Consider the following 15,106-nt stretch of genomic DNA (forward strand, 5'->3'; position numbering starts at 1 on the left):
GAATGCTCACAAGTAAATCCAGAACACCTGCCAAATACTATGGGTATTAATTTTGGCTACTTGTTTTATCAGATGATCACAGATGGAAGAGCTGTCCTCATAGACTGGACGTGGATTTTAATTCAGTAAGAGCTCTTTGTGGAAGACATACAGATCTGAGAGGCTGAGAGTTAGGGACTTAAAAAAGACACTGAACTAAATTTTAATCTCCCCATCTGTATTTACCGCTTCTGGCAGCAGATAGATTTCACAACCAGATTAGGGTCCAAGGAATTCTTGAGGTCATTAAAGATTTGAGGCTGTGATATTATCAATAAGGATAAAATTATAAGATGGTATTTCAGGTGGGTTACTGACAAATTAGTAAGAAGTTTCACTAGCGAGACTCCTAAGGTTGACTGCTACGTTACGTTTTCCAAATACTGCTTATACCTTTGTATGGATTGTGAAAATCCTCGATACAAGATATACCAACAATGTATTGCCTTGCAGTCAGTAATACTGTGCATCTTCATCAGCTTTTAACTGGCTGATGAGTTTGGACTGGTGTCCCATTTTAGGGTTTCATCCTCTGTTATGGGTTCCTGTGCAGAGCCAAGAGAATCAGATTTACATTGGAGGGCCAGAGGACTCAGGAACTCAAGCTAAAAGATGTCGACTCTCAGGTGGGTCTAGGTTACAGATTCTTTTACAATTCATCTAGTTTGTTTTCCAAGAACAAATCTCAGCAATTCACATCGGAATTCTTGTAACTGTGCATTGAGTACCTGCTATTTTGTTCCCTACTCCAAGACAGTTGTCTTATTTTAGGTAGATGAACTACAACTGCATGTAAAATTGATACAGTGAGCTGCAGATCTAGGAGCATTTCTGCTTCTGCCAAGAAAGCTCACAGAGATGGTTGGATATGAACTGTAGTTAAGGGAAACCCATAGAGGTCAGCTGAGATAAACCATTGACTGAAATATGTCATGCTGCCTATGGAATATGGATCAGCATCAACATGTTGTGTGAAACTTATCTACAAGAACTGCTGGAATCTCTCCTAAAATTGATATCTAACCACTGCAACAACTCCTCTAAGGATAGGGCTGACTACCTATTCCTTAAGGTTTCTGAACTCTAAGCAAATATCTTTCTAAAGTACATTTTTAAAATTCTTTAAGGCTTGCTAAGCAAGGTCTTTGTTGAAATAGGACAATCAGCAATAATTATCCCTTATAGCTTTAAAATGTGATTCATCGTCAACATTAGTATGTTTTAATTTGACCACCTCAGATTGCTCTGTGCAACAACAACCCTCAGATAAAAAAATTCTTGAATCTGACTCAAAGGCTCACTTTCTGAACAGATCTTCCTTATTTCCAAACTGTAGATCACATGGAAGCCTTGTATCTTTGCTGGCTTAGAGTTTCCTAATTAAAGCCAAAATCATATCTTGATTCTGGCAAATTAAATGTGAATAACATTTGGAAAAAAATACACAGCTTTTTCATATTCATGCCTAACTACATGAGGGGACTTTTGTGGCCTGATTCTATGAGCATTTATGCCCTCTGCTCACATAGCAATAATAATGTTAACTATTGATGATATAACTATGCTATACCAGTGCAAACGTGACTGCAGGTTTTTGGCATAAGATTTCATTTACCCAACACTTGTCAAAAGCAGGGTTTTGTTTAAAATTTCACCTGAACTATGTTTTGCAGGGAGCTAAAAGAAGGTGGTACATTTGTGGAAAATAATTTTATTTAATCCTTTTTCCTTTTGCAAATTGTCTGTGAACAGATTTTGATTTTTGCTCTTTTTTTAGTTAATTGAAATTAAATGCTAAGTGCGTTATGCAACATATTTCTGTCTGTGAAATGTCTATGAACTTTGACTTTGTCTTTCACAACTCACTTATTATACATGGCGTACAGTGTGCAGTTTGTCATTTAAGTCATATGCTGTTGCTCCTCTTTCCTTATGGCATGACCAAAACTCTAGAAGCTTTAGTGGAAAAATAACCATATTGGTATGCAAATTTCCTTATTCACACATGAATATGGGGAGGGGGGTGCTGCATGAGGAGCAACTATTCAAAATATTTGTGTGAGTGTCTATGTATGGCAGAAAGCCAACAGAAGCAGGGACAAATACATATGACTCAGCAAATGATTTCAAATTTGTCAGCATTTTCGGAAGTCGGTTCCTTGCTTCTTGCGCTGCTCTTTTTAAAACAAACTAAACCTAAATTTGGTACATTTGAGACTTGGTGATGGAAAAACTGAAGCATTGTGCCAGTGTGTCAGTTTACCTACTGGCTGTGGGAACTGCTTTGAACAGTTGCCCATATAAATAGCATTTCTTTTCCATTCTGCTGCATCTGCAGTAGGTTCAACTCCACAGCTACCATCAGTTCAGCATTTTGTTTATAATTCAAGTTGTCAGACTAGGGGATAAGACCACTAACATTCGATCCGGGGAATGTAAACATGAGTTAGGTCTAAATGTAGTCAGTCCTACTATTAATACCATCAAAACAGCATAAAAGTGTCATGATGAGAATTTATTTTCTTTTATCTGGTCTAGGGATGAACCTAAAGGACAGTCACGGGATTCTTGCCTTTTTACACGCATTCATGAGTTTTTCCAAGCCATCTATTATGGGATCCAATTTACAAGTTGCAGAGGGAAAGCTATGAAAGAACTCTAATTATCCTTTCCTCTTCTCCACATCCTTATTGACAAAGCCAATTCAATAACTAGATGACTGGTTGCCAGTGCCTCTCTTGACTACAGATTTTTGAAATATTCATATGTCCCTATACATCTGTCTATATAGCAGAGCTTGCACAGTCCTTTTGTAAGTGACATTTCATGGTGAGAATTATGCCAGCACAAAATCATATGACTTGATGTCTGCTTCAGTGACATTAAACTCATAGTATATGGTAGCAAACGATAAAAAATTATTTGCAGGAGTTTTGGTCTCATTTTTAAATTTATTCTAACTAGACTTATTTCTAACTAAATAACGCTAACTTATTCTAACTGGATCACACAGAGCTATTTGCCAGATTTGTCTTACATGTTAGATATTTTCTTTTTCTCTCTGATTCAGAAATACTATGAGAGCAGCATCTCTCTTAGTGTTTACAATTTTTTACCCGAGGTCCTGGCTAATTCTTGAAAATGAAGGGGTACAAAAATGAAGAAAGACAAATGGAGAAAAACAAATTCTATTTCACTCAAAAGCTTTCAAACCAATTCACTTCAAATTTTGGACAAAGGTTTGACATTACTCAGAAATTCAAATGAATAACTGCATGAACGTAGGGAACGTTGATTGAAGATAAGTAAAAATAACATTTGTGCTATTATCAATACTTACTTAAGCTCCTGAGAGTTAGCAGCCATAAGGGATTTTAATGTCTTGTCAGCTAATGGACACCCAGAAACACTGAAGAAAGAATAATGAGGTATGTTTTACTAAAACAGAACATGTTGGGGTTTTGGTTTTTTTGTTGTTGTTTTTTTTTTTTTTTCAATTTTTTTTTTTTTTTCTTAGAACAGCAACCTCCAGACAATCTATGACTTAGCATGCGAAAAAAGAGATCCTCAAATACTTGTTCTTGACAATGAAGGAGCAGCCAGTATCAGGCTGTAGTTCTTAAATTATTGGAAAGATATAAGGCTAGGAACAAAGGTTTCTAAGCCTCTGTAAAGCTTTGCATGGGAGGCAGCAGTACACAGTCCTTCCTTATGTTGCCCACGAGGGGAAAGTGGAGCATCTTGTCCAAGTGGTTGAGAAAAGGAAGAAAATGCTTCCGTCCTGCTCCCAAAAGGAGGAGTAGGAAATTCTTGTTTCAACCCCGAGTAAGCTATTCTAGGGAAAATATTTAGCATCCTCAGATTATGTTAGCAGATCTATGAACTTCAAAGACTTTCACACAAATATTTACGGAAACCACATCAAAATCTCATGCATCCGCATCTGTACAGAGAGTGCTGGTACACTTGAGAAATGAAAACTTTACAAAATGACTTATCTACACATCTCAACCAAGACATCCAGCTACAGTAGTAAGCATATATTGCTTAATGGCAGCAGTCTATTGAGCCCAAACAGACTTCACAAAATATAAAAAAACCAGGAAAACCAGCCACATTTCTGTATGGATTATTTTCTGCAAATTAGTTTTGAATACTTAACCATGGTTAGTACAAAAATGTTCAAAGATGACAATAGCTAAACATAGCTCTATTTCCTGCTTTAGGCTTCCTGTTGTTTCTTACCTGCGGTGTGAAGCATAGTTTCCTGTTACATGGCCGCTACCATCACATCCTGGAGTTGGACAGCTGTGCAAAGAAGATGCAATGAGAAATATATATGTGTATATATATATATATGTATAACACACCCCATAGCTCACCCCACATAGTTATGTTATGTTACCCCACATGTGTATGTTATACATACATATAGTACGTATAACACACCCCATAGCTCACCCCACCCTGCAGTGAATTAAATAATGACCCTTAGGGCAATCACATTCATCGTTGCACATCCCAAGACTATCATGACGCTACAGAAAACCAGCAAAATTTACATGACATTTCTATTTCTCAATTATTACTTGAAATATAGATGGAAAAAAATTTTCGTATTTCCACCATGAAAATGAGTCAAAGCCCCTTTTTTTTTTTAAACTATATAATGCTTCGAAAAGATTTTTTGTTTATGACTTGGATTATTAAAAGAACAGTTTCAATACTGATATACTTGTACATTGACAGCAATTCATAGATGTTAGAGATGAATTTTCTGATCTGACCTCCTGTATAACACAGGCCAGAGAACAGTGACGCTCTAAATAATTCCCTTGAACTCTGACTAAAATAAGGCACCTTCGTTAGAAACACATCCAATCTTAATTTTCTGACATAAATGAAAAATTAGGTGTCACTGTTTCTTGCAGGAAAGAAAGCACAGCAAGCTCACACAGCTGAAGTCAGAATGAGCACAAAGGTTTCCCAAGATGTTTCTCAGCTGAACTGAGAAGTGACACAAAGATGGTGTATGTTTAGCACAAAAAATATGTCCTTTTATGCTAAGAGATGGAGGCGTGTTTGACCTGGAGAAAATGTTATAGCTTCTGTTTTTCCTCAGCTCTTCTTCAAACATAGCACTGAGCTTATTTATCAAATTAGGATACAGTCCTCTGCAAGAGGGCAAAGATATCAAGAAGTGCAATTTGTGCATGGAGGGAGAGATGAATTAAGTATACCTTTCTACAGTAGTTTACACCACTAGCACCAGTCCTTCAGAGTCACCTTAAAAAGGGCTGTGCCTTCTCTCACTTGCCCCTCATACTCTCATGGGTGAGAGGGGCAAGCAGAAACTATGCAAAAACTTTTAGCTGGTGCTCCGTAGTAATATGTAAAGGGTATCTTAGATCCTCATTTGGCTATTTCCTCCAAGCTGGCAGAGTGATAGGAACTTTCTCAAATCTGTAAAGCAGCCTTAGGAAGACACCAGCCACATTTTTACAGCCCAGTTCAACCTGAGCGGTGCAGTTATGGGCAAGAGAATTAACATGGAAAAGCCACATTTTTACAGCCCAGTAAAAGCGATGAGCGATGCAGTTATGGGCAAGAGAATTAACATGGAAAAATTGAATGCACATGCTAGGAGGTAGTATTTACAAGTTTGTTCACTGCATCTGAGGTAACTGTGTCAGAATTTTTTTTTCCTCAAGTGCTTATGTCATTTTAAAAACTTCCTCATGATGGAGCCACCTGTATTGAATTGTTCTGTACAAGTTCTGAGCTCAATGGGATCATAAAAATGCAATCTGTTCCTGATATTACCTATATAGTCTTCTGATAAATTCAAACTGCTTTTTATTTCATTTTCCGGACAGTTATATTTTAGATACCTGTTTCTCCTCACTGTTTGAAAATAGTACAGTAAAACCACTGTAAACTGATCATTGCCCTTGTAAATACTCTGGAAATTATTATTTAGGAGAGTAGCAAAGTATGTTACAGACATCTGAAAACAGGTCAATATCACAAAGGAATAAATATTACGAAAGAAAAGCCATTAGTCTTCAAGCAAATAAACTCTCAGTGATTTTTGTATGCATTTGTTCTAGAAGAGGCAAAACAAACCTGACCTGTAGCAATTTGGGTCATGAACTACAGCTGCAGATATAACATGGAGAGCAGACAACACGCAGACTGCACGGCGTGAGGGCAAAGAATCACTCTTCACAGCAGTTTGCCCCAGGGAAATGTAATTTCTAGAGACGGCGGCGAATCTAACTGATTCAGTGCCACTGAGTCTGGGGAGCAGGACACAGGGTGATGGGATGCGACTCATTTATCTCTGGGTGAGCCTGCAGTGATGCGTTACGGACTATTATCACTAAGCGATACAGAGAGCACTTGTCTAGAGAGACCCACTCTGGTTTGGGACAAAAAGAAAAGTGCTATAAATGGTTGCTAAGTCCTAGTTGACTATTACAGTGAAAACACTGTATTGATATCAAAATGCTGTTGACGTGAATCCAAAGGGGTTTTGTGGAGAGCCTAGATAAGATTTTAAAAACTGACTAGTGTTATGAGCTGATTGGGACAATTTTACAGAATTATTATAAACTGAAACAAACTGTTGCATGCAGAAAGATTTAAGAGAATTTCTTTGTAATTTTAGATAGTAAAGTTTTGGAACTAAAGACACAACAAGTGAGTCTCTGTACTTGGGAAAAGAGAGTATTAGCCTATTCTCCCAGAGTGTGAGTTTGTGCATCCACTGGATCTTCAGCAGCAAAGAATAGCTAACTCTGCTTTGAAGGAAACAGACGAAGGACTTGAACATAGGGTTCCTACAGGCTGGAAAACCCCAGGGAAGTTCCTGTGTGGTGGTTTGTCTTTTTATGAAGTTTGTATATTTTTTATCTGAGAAATCCTGAGCACTTCTATGCAAGCTCTCAGCAGCGGATCTACAGTAAAGTTTGATTATGCAATCGTTAGCATAGCCAAACTGTAGCATGCCACGAAACTGCGTGTTTTGTAGAAGGAGCTGTTGCCCATTTGTTATCTATCTAAGGAGTGAGGAGTGATACCCTGTATCACATTAGCACTCAGACCAACGGCATAGTCAGCCTTTACCAGGGCAGAGGCAAATGTGGCATTTTTTTTTGTGACTCACGTGATGAGTTCCTTTTTGAGATCTCTTGAATGGACCTTGGGTTTAGGACTTGGTATGGAGACATCTCCTGGATACTTCTTTTCCTCCATGTTTTCTGGAGAGCTCACTGGATCTTTCTGAAATATTAGATGAGAATATGACAAAAGGTTTCACTCTGCAAGGTCTCCCATATATTCAACAAATAACTTGCTGTGGCAAGAAGAGAACCTCTTGGAAAACACTAAAAAAAGTCATAAGAAACGGTGGAGAAAGATGAAGAAAGTTTAGCACATCATAGTTTCAGATTCTCATAGGTAGATTTTTTAAAATGTTGTGAAAGAATTTCTGAAGGCAGATGCTGTTTTAAGCTATACATAGGGAAAATTTGGTTTCAATTTATGAAATGGTGATAAAGAACAAAGAAAAATACACACACAAAAAAGTAATTGTTGAATATATAGAGTCAAGCAAGACTTTGGAAAGCATGTTTTGTTTTTTTCTGTGCAAGTATATCACTGAGTTTTTATATAGTTGAAGTGAGTACCATTGTACTGTGAATTACAAACTGCAATCATAAATTTAAAAAAAAACTATTGTACATAAACATGCATAAGTGCAAAGCTTTTTAGAATTGAATGACTTGTTATCTTATTCAAAGAGCAGTTTCTTGTTAAAATGAAAATCATAAGAACAAAACCACTTTGAAATTTTCTTAGTAGCAGGCTGCTAAAGGTAGTTCTTGATTTCTACTATTTGTAGATTAAAATTCTCACTTCTACGGTGCTGTTTGATGGGTGATGTAGACCATGAGTATTCACTCCCCTGGGAAGACATTTTGGAAATCTGGGGTCCTGAAAGGAAATTACATTATTGTTTTCTGAAAAATCTTCTTTGATCAATTCAAAATAGCTTGGTTTATACTGTTTTGAGAATTAATGACTTCAATTGTTATTATTATTTCTATGAAGGATAAGTGTTTCCTTTCTGGAGGGATGCTCTGTGGATATTGCATCATTCAATAATTCTCCAAAGCCCACAGCATCAATTATCGAATCTCTATTAATCCCTGCTGGGACTTCATGTTGGTTTTGTGACTCCGTTCCAATACTCAGGTGGGTATCATCCAGAGGTTACCGTCTGTAGGAGCAGAAACTGCTGCCTGTAGTTGAGGGGAGAAGCTCCCAGCTCCTGCTAAACTCATGGGGCTGGTGCCATAGATGCTCTGGGCTTGTGCAGCTGACGAACATGCCAGGACAGAGGGGCAGAGATGTCTGCAGAGCTGTTAACACAGAGCGGAGGGCTGAGGAGAATCTGGACTGAAAATGGAGATTCTGCCTAACGGGACTTGTAAGCTCTGCGGGGGTGTTTCTTCTGATAAAGCTTCCATATGGTCCTCAATTCTGGCAGCTCATCTTTGCCTGTTTGGAGACTGGATCCTCAATATGACTTCCTTCTGCTTTCTGGTACTGGCTACCTACTGCCTACTGAAACTCACACTACACATACATATAGAAACCGTGCCATGTTATTGCTGTATCAATTACTACTGAATTTTGCAACCACATTTGTAGGGTTAGTTTGTCTCAGAATAATCTCATCTGTTACAAATATAGAAAGCAAAAATACATATATTCAGCTTTTCTAAACACTCTTTCATGGTAATTATCGAGTAATTATTTTAAATAAGAAAAAAGACCTGATATATTTCAGGCTTTTAGAATTTTATTTCTAAAGGAAAACTTCATATAAAGTGTAATAGAGAAAATTAAAACCAATGGTAGGTATTGTTAAAATGTTAGTACAGAAATAATAAATAGTTGAAAGTCCTCCAAACATGGAAACAAAAAAGCTAAAAACCAGAAGTGGGAAAAATGAATGCCAGCTTTGTTCAAGATTCAAGAAACCTCAAAGACTGTTTTCCAACATGGAGTTAAATCCCAGTTCTGGTGGTGTATGGAGGTGGTTTTGCCACTGCAATCTGCAGAATGGGGATTCTACTTCCTGACTCTGTCCCCACATTCTCACCTGCTTTTCTTATAGAAGTGTAAATGCAAGTTCCTACAGGGATCATCACCAGTGTAAGTCACTGCAAAATCAAAAGCTGCCAAAAGAAGCAACAAAACGGTGGATCCTCTGTTGCCAGATGCAAGGGGTTAGATGTCAAAACAACTTCAAAAAACACAAGTAAGGTGTTTTCCAGGCACACATCAGCCTCTTCCACTTCTTGTCAAAGGTCCAGCTGACAGGATCCCAGAGTAGAGGGTGGTGGAGAGACCACTCTGGCACTCCACTGGGATCCTGAACTTTGTGATGTACCTCAGGATGCACTTGCAGCAAACACGAGTAGCTGTGTGTGCTGGAGGGTTTATTAATATTTTTATTTATATAGCTTGTGTTCTTTATCTCAGATGAAAGATACCGCTTGATCTTTTGCTGGTGATGGACCAGAAACTTGTGTGTGTGAGTTATTCATCATGTCACAGTCTGATACCTGCTGCACAGAGAGCGCTGATCGAGAATTATGTATATCGAGGCTCGACGAAATACAGTATTGCAGTTCACAGCTTCATTTAATGATGCTTCACTGAATCATTTAGCAAAAATAAGATTGCAAGGTGAAGGTTGACATGAGTACATCTACAACCACCAGCAGAACTGATACTAGTGGTTTAGAATTGCAGTATTTTCATTTTCTATCTTTGAAATAATAATTTTTTTTGAAATTTTATTTGTGAATTTCCTGAACTGGTTTATTAAGATTTTTAATTTACTTTTTTTTTTTTTAAACCAGTAACTGTGCACACACATACATGCACAAAGACCTATAATTTCATAGTAACTGCTCTTTTGAAAAAGAAAAAATCTAATAATGACTGAAGTGGGAATGCAGTTTGTCTCTAGCTAAGACCCATCTGTGTATTTCCCAGGAATGAAGGAGACATATAGACACTTAAATAGGTGATTTCTCCAGCATTGTCTTAGAACCTTGTGGAACACTTGGTATTATTCAAGAAGCTGTGTAGAAGCTGCAAAAGGAAAACAGTGCAAAGGGAATGCAGGTAGAATACTGAAACTCTGCTTTTCTAGGACCCTACATCAGTACATGTGGCCTAAAAGGAGCTGCATCTGTCTGAAACAAGTAGGTCAAACCTAAAGACCAAATATTTTTTCGCCCTCTGCACTTAGGACTTTGTGCAAAGCATCAGGATCAGGCCTTGGCTTGTGTGCTTCTCCAGTGATTTAGCTTTAGAGGGAGAGATAATCCTTTGGGGAAACGATTTCAGCACTTCCCACTTTTTGGTCTGTTAGGTGATAATCATCACAGCTAGTCAAGTCCAACTGTATGAATAATCTTTCCCTTCCCATTTGAATGGATCTATAACTAAATGCTATTAAAATTCTGAAGAATTCCAGACTAAAAGGAAAACCAGAACCAGCCCAATCAGTCCAAACATTACTATTTTCTGCAAAGAGCATGTGTGTATTCACGCATGCACACTACAGAAAGCAAGCAAGCAATGAAACTCCATTAATGTACAGATGGAAGTTTATATTGATTTCAGCAAAGACCAGAACATAATGGTAACATGAATAACAGATAATAGCATCTGGCACTTTTAACATTTTTAAGCCCTGAAATCTTTGGAGAACTGACAGTTGAACTAACTGACAGCTCTAGTTATTTCTCGGCGCTTTCCTTTTGGAGAGATTTTGAGCTTTTTCCAAATTCAGATATTTTTTTTTTAAGGGGGCATCTGGACAGGCTATTTCACTGAGAGAGAGAGAGACAATATTTTCTGGAAATTACCACCAAAATTAAGCAACTGTTGTGCATATGAACCAGATAACAATGAATTAGAAATAGATATAATCAGTCATTTTTCTTTGCATGAGGATAACTGCCAGTCTTTGATTTGCAAAATAGAGCCTCTGGCCCTGAGATCACCGGACATGTCAATGGTCCCTGGGATGGCAAAAGCTGGCAGCAGAGGTCTGGGACCAGATCCTTGATTCGGGACAAACTGCACAGTGTCAGAGCACCTAGTGCAAGGGACAAAAGTGCCTGAACGTGGATCTTTATGTCCTGTTGAGTCATCCGCTGATGCCTCCAGCTCACTGTGAGGGAGAGGGAAGCAGCCAGCCACCCACTGAGGCCTTCAGAAAGTCAAGCAGGCGTTGTGGGGGGACGCGGAGGTGCTCCTGCCATGGCTCTTTTGCTGAGCTGCGGTGGCAGCAGGGAGGAGGAGCAGCAGGACAGGCCCCCTGCCAAGTCTGCGACACTGATTGATCCCCTGCAGCAAGGCGGTTCTCTCAAAGCTGGATGGTGCTTGTTCATTATGCGGCATGAATGGGGAAGAGCCTGAGCCCTCAGCCTACTGCCTCAAACCCTCTCCAAAACCCTGATACTGGGATCGTGCTCTCATTGCTGAGGTAAGGAGCACCATCAGCCCCACAGAGGTGGCTGCAAAGGGCTCTTCAAGACAACCCAGCCTCCAAGAAATGATTCTGTGTGGTGTAAGTTGTTTCAGTGATCACATAAGAACAGACTACCCAGTGCTGACTATTTTTTTTTTTTTCACAACTGAGCTATCTTTTATTTCCAGGTATTTTTTGGAATTGGAGGCCTGAATTCCCTAACCTCAGCCCTCAAGAAATTTATCCCTGTCTATGTCTTCCTGAAGTGACAGTTTTGATATTTGAACAAAAGATAATTTTGTAATAAATATAATCCTCTAATGCTATGATTTGATATATAAAACCAAATAGTGAGAAAAAAGTATTTGAAGCTGCATAGAAACTCCAAATTGTGAAATCTTTTAGTCTGCTTCAGAAAGCTATCACTTAGGCTTGTCTATGTTTATTACCAAGATTTTATCTAATTAGCCTTTAAAGGTGCTGCTGGTCCCTTCCTGATTTAAGAAAAATGCAAACAATCCATATTCTGACAGCCAGGCTCAAGAAAAAAAACCAAAATCAAACTCAGCAGCAAAATAGAAGAATAAGAAAGACAGACCGTAGGAGACTATGCTGCCTTGTTGCCAAGACAGGATAAACAAACATGAAAGAGCAAAACAGAACCAGAAACAAAATCAAGACAATTATCAAGTTCAAAGTGGCAGTTGAGAAGATTAGCCATAAAAGTTGGAAAGTTATGAAATAAAATTATTTGCTGACATTTTAGTTGCTTTTCTTTGCTCCTGCAACTGCATTTTCAGGTTTAGGTTTTTACATTTTCTAGGACAGCTTGAAAAAATGAGACAACTTTATATACTCATCTAGTTTTTCTATGCTGTTTCCTTATCAAATAAAAAATATCAGTCCTAACAATTTTTTACTTGGTGCTCTCAGACTGTCTTCTGGACCGCTGGACCCACTAGTAAGATCTAAGACTCACTGGCAAAGATTTCTTAAAGTATGTTAAGTGTAAAATAAAAAGTTTTCCACTGAAAGAATATTGCAGGTAAGGTTCTAAACATGCGTTTAGATGCTTAGATATGAGCATCTAGAGTTATGATGAGTTATCTAGAATTATAAGGAGTTGGTGTGGAAAAATTACTTTTTGTTTCAGCATGAAAAAAACATCCTTGGTTTGGTTTTGTTTGGGATTTTCTCCCCTAAATGATCCCTAGACCATTTGGTTGTATGTGCTACGGAACTAAGCCATTAGGAACAAAATTTAAAAAACAGTCATCTCTAATAGTGGATACCTTTGATTTCCTTATCTTAGACACTTATTCACAAGTAGGCACTGAGAGCAAGATTTTTCAAAGTGAGTAATGACTTCTTAGGCCACATGCGAGAGGGCATTTAAGCCAGCTCAATGTTTCCAAACATCTACCTGTGAAAATTGATTCCCTTTAAACTGCACTAGATTGGTCATCCCAAAGACCATCATATGGCCACTCATCCAAGGGAAAAAGTCACTCAGAAACTCAAAAAATACCTCTTTTTCTTCTTCTTTCCTGCCATGGGTCTTGCTGTAGTTGATTGGTGTATCCCAGCCTTCCTGTTCACAAAGAGCCTGGTAGAAGGCTGCATTTACCAAGATGCTGCTTGTTTTGAAAGGAGAAGAGGAAGGAGTGGGAAGTGCTGTGCTGGAAGAAGTGAGAGGCATAACTTTGTCTTGGCTTCGGTTCTTTTTCATGCTCAAATCCAGGGTGCCATTTTCATCCACTTCTATCTCAGCTCCCTGACATGCAACAGGAAACAGAGACATGTTTAGATATGGACATGGTGAGGCTGCAACATAACCATGTGGTGCTTTTAAAGGATAAATATAAATGCACGCTTTTATTTAAATTTATCTGAATCTAAAACCAGCTTTTCGATTTATATCAGTTAATGTCCAACTCTTAGGCAGACTTAAGAGTAGCTTCAGTAATGGTATCCCTGCTTCTCAGCTTAAACATAGTAAGTAGAATTTAAATAAGATGCCTCTAAACCGTAACCTATACACCCTAAATCTAGTTTTATTTAAAAAAAGTTTAGCTTTAAATCTTCTTGATCTTTTCACTCTTACAGAGAACTATGACCCCAATTCACAGTTAAAAGCATTAATGCACTGTTTAGGTCATCAACAGCATTACTATTACATATCTTCCCTTCCCCCCACACCCCGGAAACATTACAACATCTGCATCATGGGGGAGAGAAGGAGGGGGGAAGAAATGTGCCAAAAAGGAGCATAGTAGGAGAAATTTTCAGTAGGGTTTTGTACATCGCTCAAAATAACACAGTGCCTTAATCACAGTTTCACTAGGCCACTAAGGCACAGGTCTGCACTGAGACCACCAGACTGAGAGCCACAAAGGAATCTTAAGGAGGTTGTCCCTGGTGAAGACCTTCAGCATGAGTTAGGAAAGCCTTTGCTACCTGGGAAGTACAGCAAAGAGCAGCCTCTGATTGCAGGTGTGTGTGCAGCTTGGGGATGGACCTAAACTCTCTTTCCAGGATGGGAGAAGCTCTCAAAGCAGCTCCTGCTCACAAGCAGGGAAAAGTGCTGCTCAGGTGTATAAGAAGAACAAGGAAAGGAAAGATCACTCTTCTGCCTTACACTGATAGCAGAAAAAGAGTACAAACACCTCTTTTTCAAATGATGAAAAGCTCCTGGAAGTGCAATTTGCTAATGGAAACAACAAAAAATTTCCCCTTGTGCTCAATACGCAACATTGCATATTGACATATTGTATATATAGGGATGAGTATAAGACTAGTCCTTCCTATTGCTGTCAGTTACTAAAGTTAAGTAGGGGAAGAGGTGAAAGAGAAGGTTTCTTGAGGAGCACTTGGTAGTCTAGTTCTGTGTGTGTTGCCCTGAATAAGGTGGAAAATGTTCAAAGACTGTAGAGATAAATAGCAATGTCACAGATCTATACATGTAGAAAGCTGTAATGAACACTGCTCTGTGTCTTCCTGTTGTTGTCATCACTACTATTTTGTATTTGCATCATCACAAAGCTCAGGTACCATGTGGGAATTTGGGCCTAGATATGTTAGGTGCTAGATATGTAGGACACAGTCATATAAATCCAAATTGAGACTTCCTACCTTGAGTAATATAAAAGTAAACCCAGAGCATAAGTGAGTCATGTAGACCCCCTGCTGTAAATGGAAAAGAGACAGGTATGTCCAGGGAAAAGTTTTTCAATCTTTCTTAGACCTCTTCCTTAGGAAGTGATGAGACACTGGCAGAAAGAGTCCCTTTCTCTTTCTTCTTATTAATTATTGCTAGAGTTTAATGATTAGTTAACCATTTAATGGTTAAAGATATGGCAGTGAAACTTATCTGTGCCTGAGAACTTTAAAAACTGTTGTGGTGAAATACACTTTGTCCTGAAAGTGTAACACGGCCACCACAGTTGGACTGAAGGCACAAACTTCCTTCATGCAGCCTTCTCTTCAACTCCTGCCAGTGGTGAC

At 38.5% G+C, this 15,106-nt stretch overlaps 1 protein-coding gene across 4 annotated transcripts in view; it reads right to left on the bottom strand.

Annotated features, from left to right (window-relative positions):
• Window positions 1–15,106, bottom strand: part of ST18 (suppression of tumorigenicity 18, zinc finger) — a 166,448-nt gene that overhangs the window by 11,203 nt on the left and 140,139 nt on the right. For all 4 annotated transcript variants that reach the window (XR_001411385.1, XM_014937026.1, XM_014937027.1 and 1 more), the window contains 4 exons: window positions 13,131–13,376; window positions 7,208–7,323; window positions 4,285–4,347; window positions 3,380–3,448 (listed from right to left, as the gene is read on the bottom strand). Coding sequence is in view for 3 of the 4 variants with exons in the window: in XM_014937026.1 (XP_014792512.1) it covers window positions 3,380–3,448; window positions 4,285–4,347; window positions 7,208–7,323; window positions 13,131–13,376 (494 nt within the window). In the remaining variant the exon portion in view is untranslated. The remainder of the gene's footprint in view (window positions 1–3,379; window positions 3,449–4,284; window positions 4,348–7,207; window positions 7,324–13,130; window positions 13,377–15,106) is intronic.

This window comes from Calidris pugnax, unplaced genomic scaffold (assembly GCF_001431845.1).
Source record: "Calidris pugnax isolate Ruff unplaced genomic scaffold, ASM143184v1 scaffold51, whole genome shotgun sequence".
Taxonomy (NCBI): domain Eukaryota; kingdom Metazoa; phylum Chordata; class Aves; order Charadriiformes; family Scolopacidae; genus Calidris; species Calidris pugnax.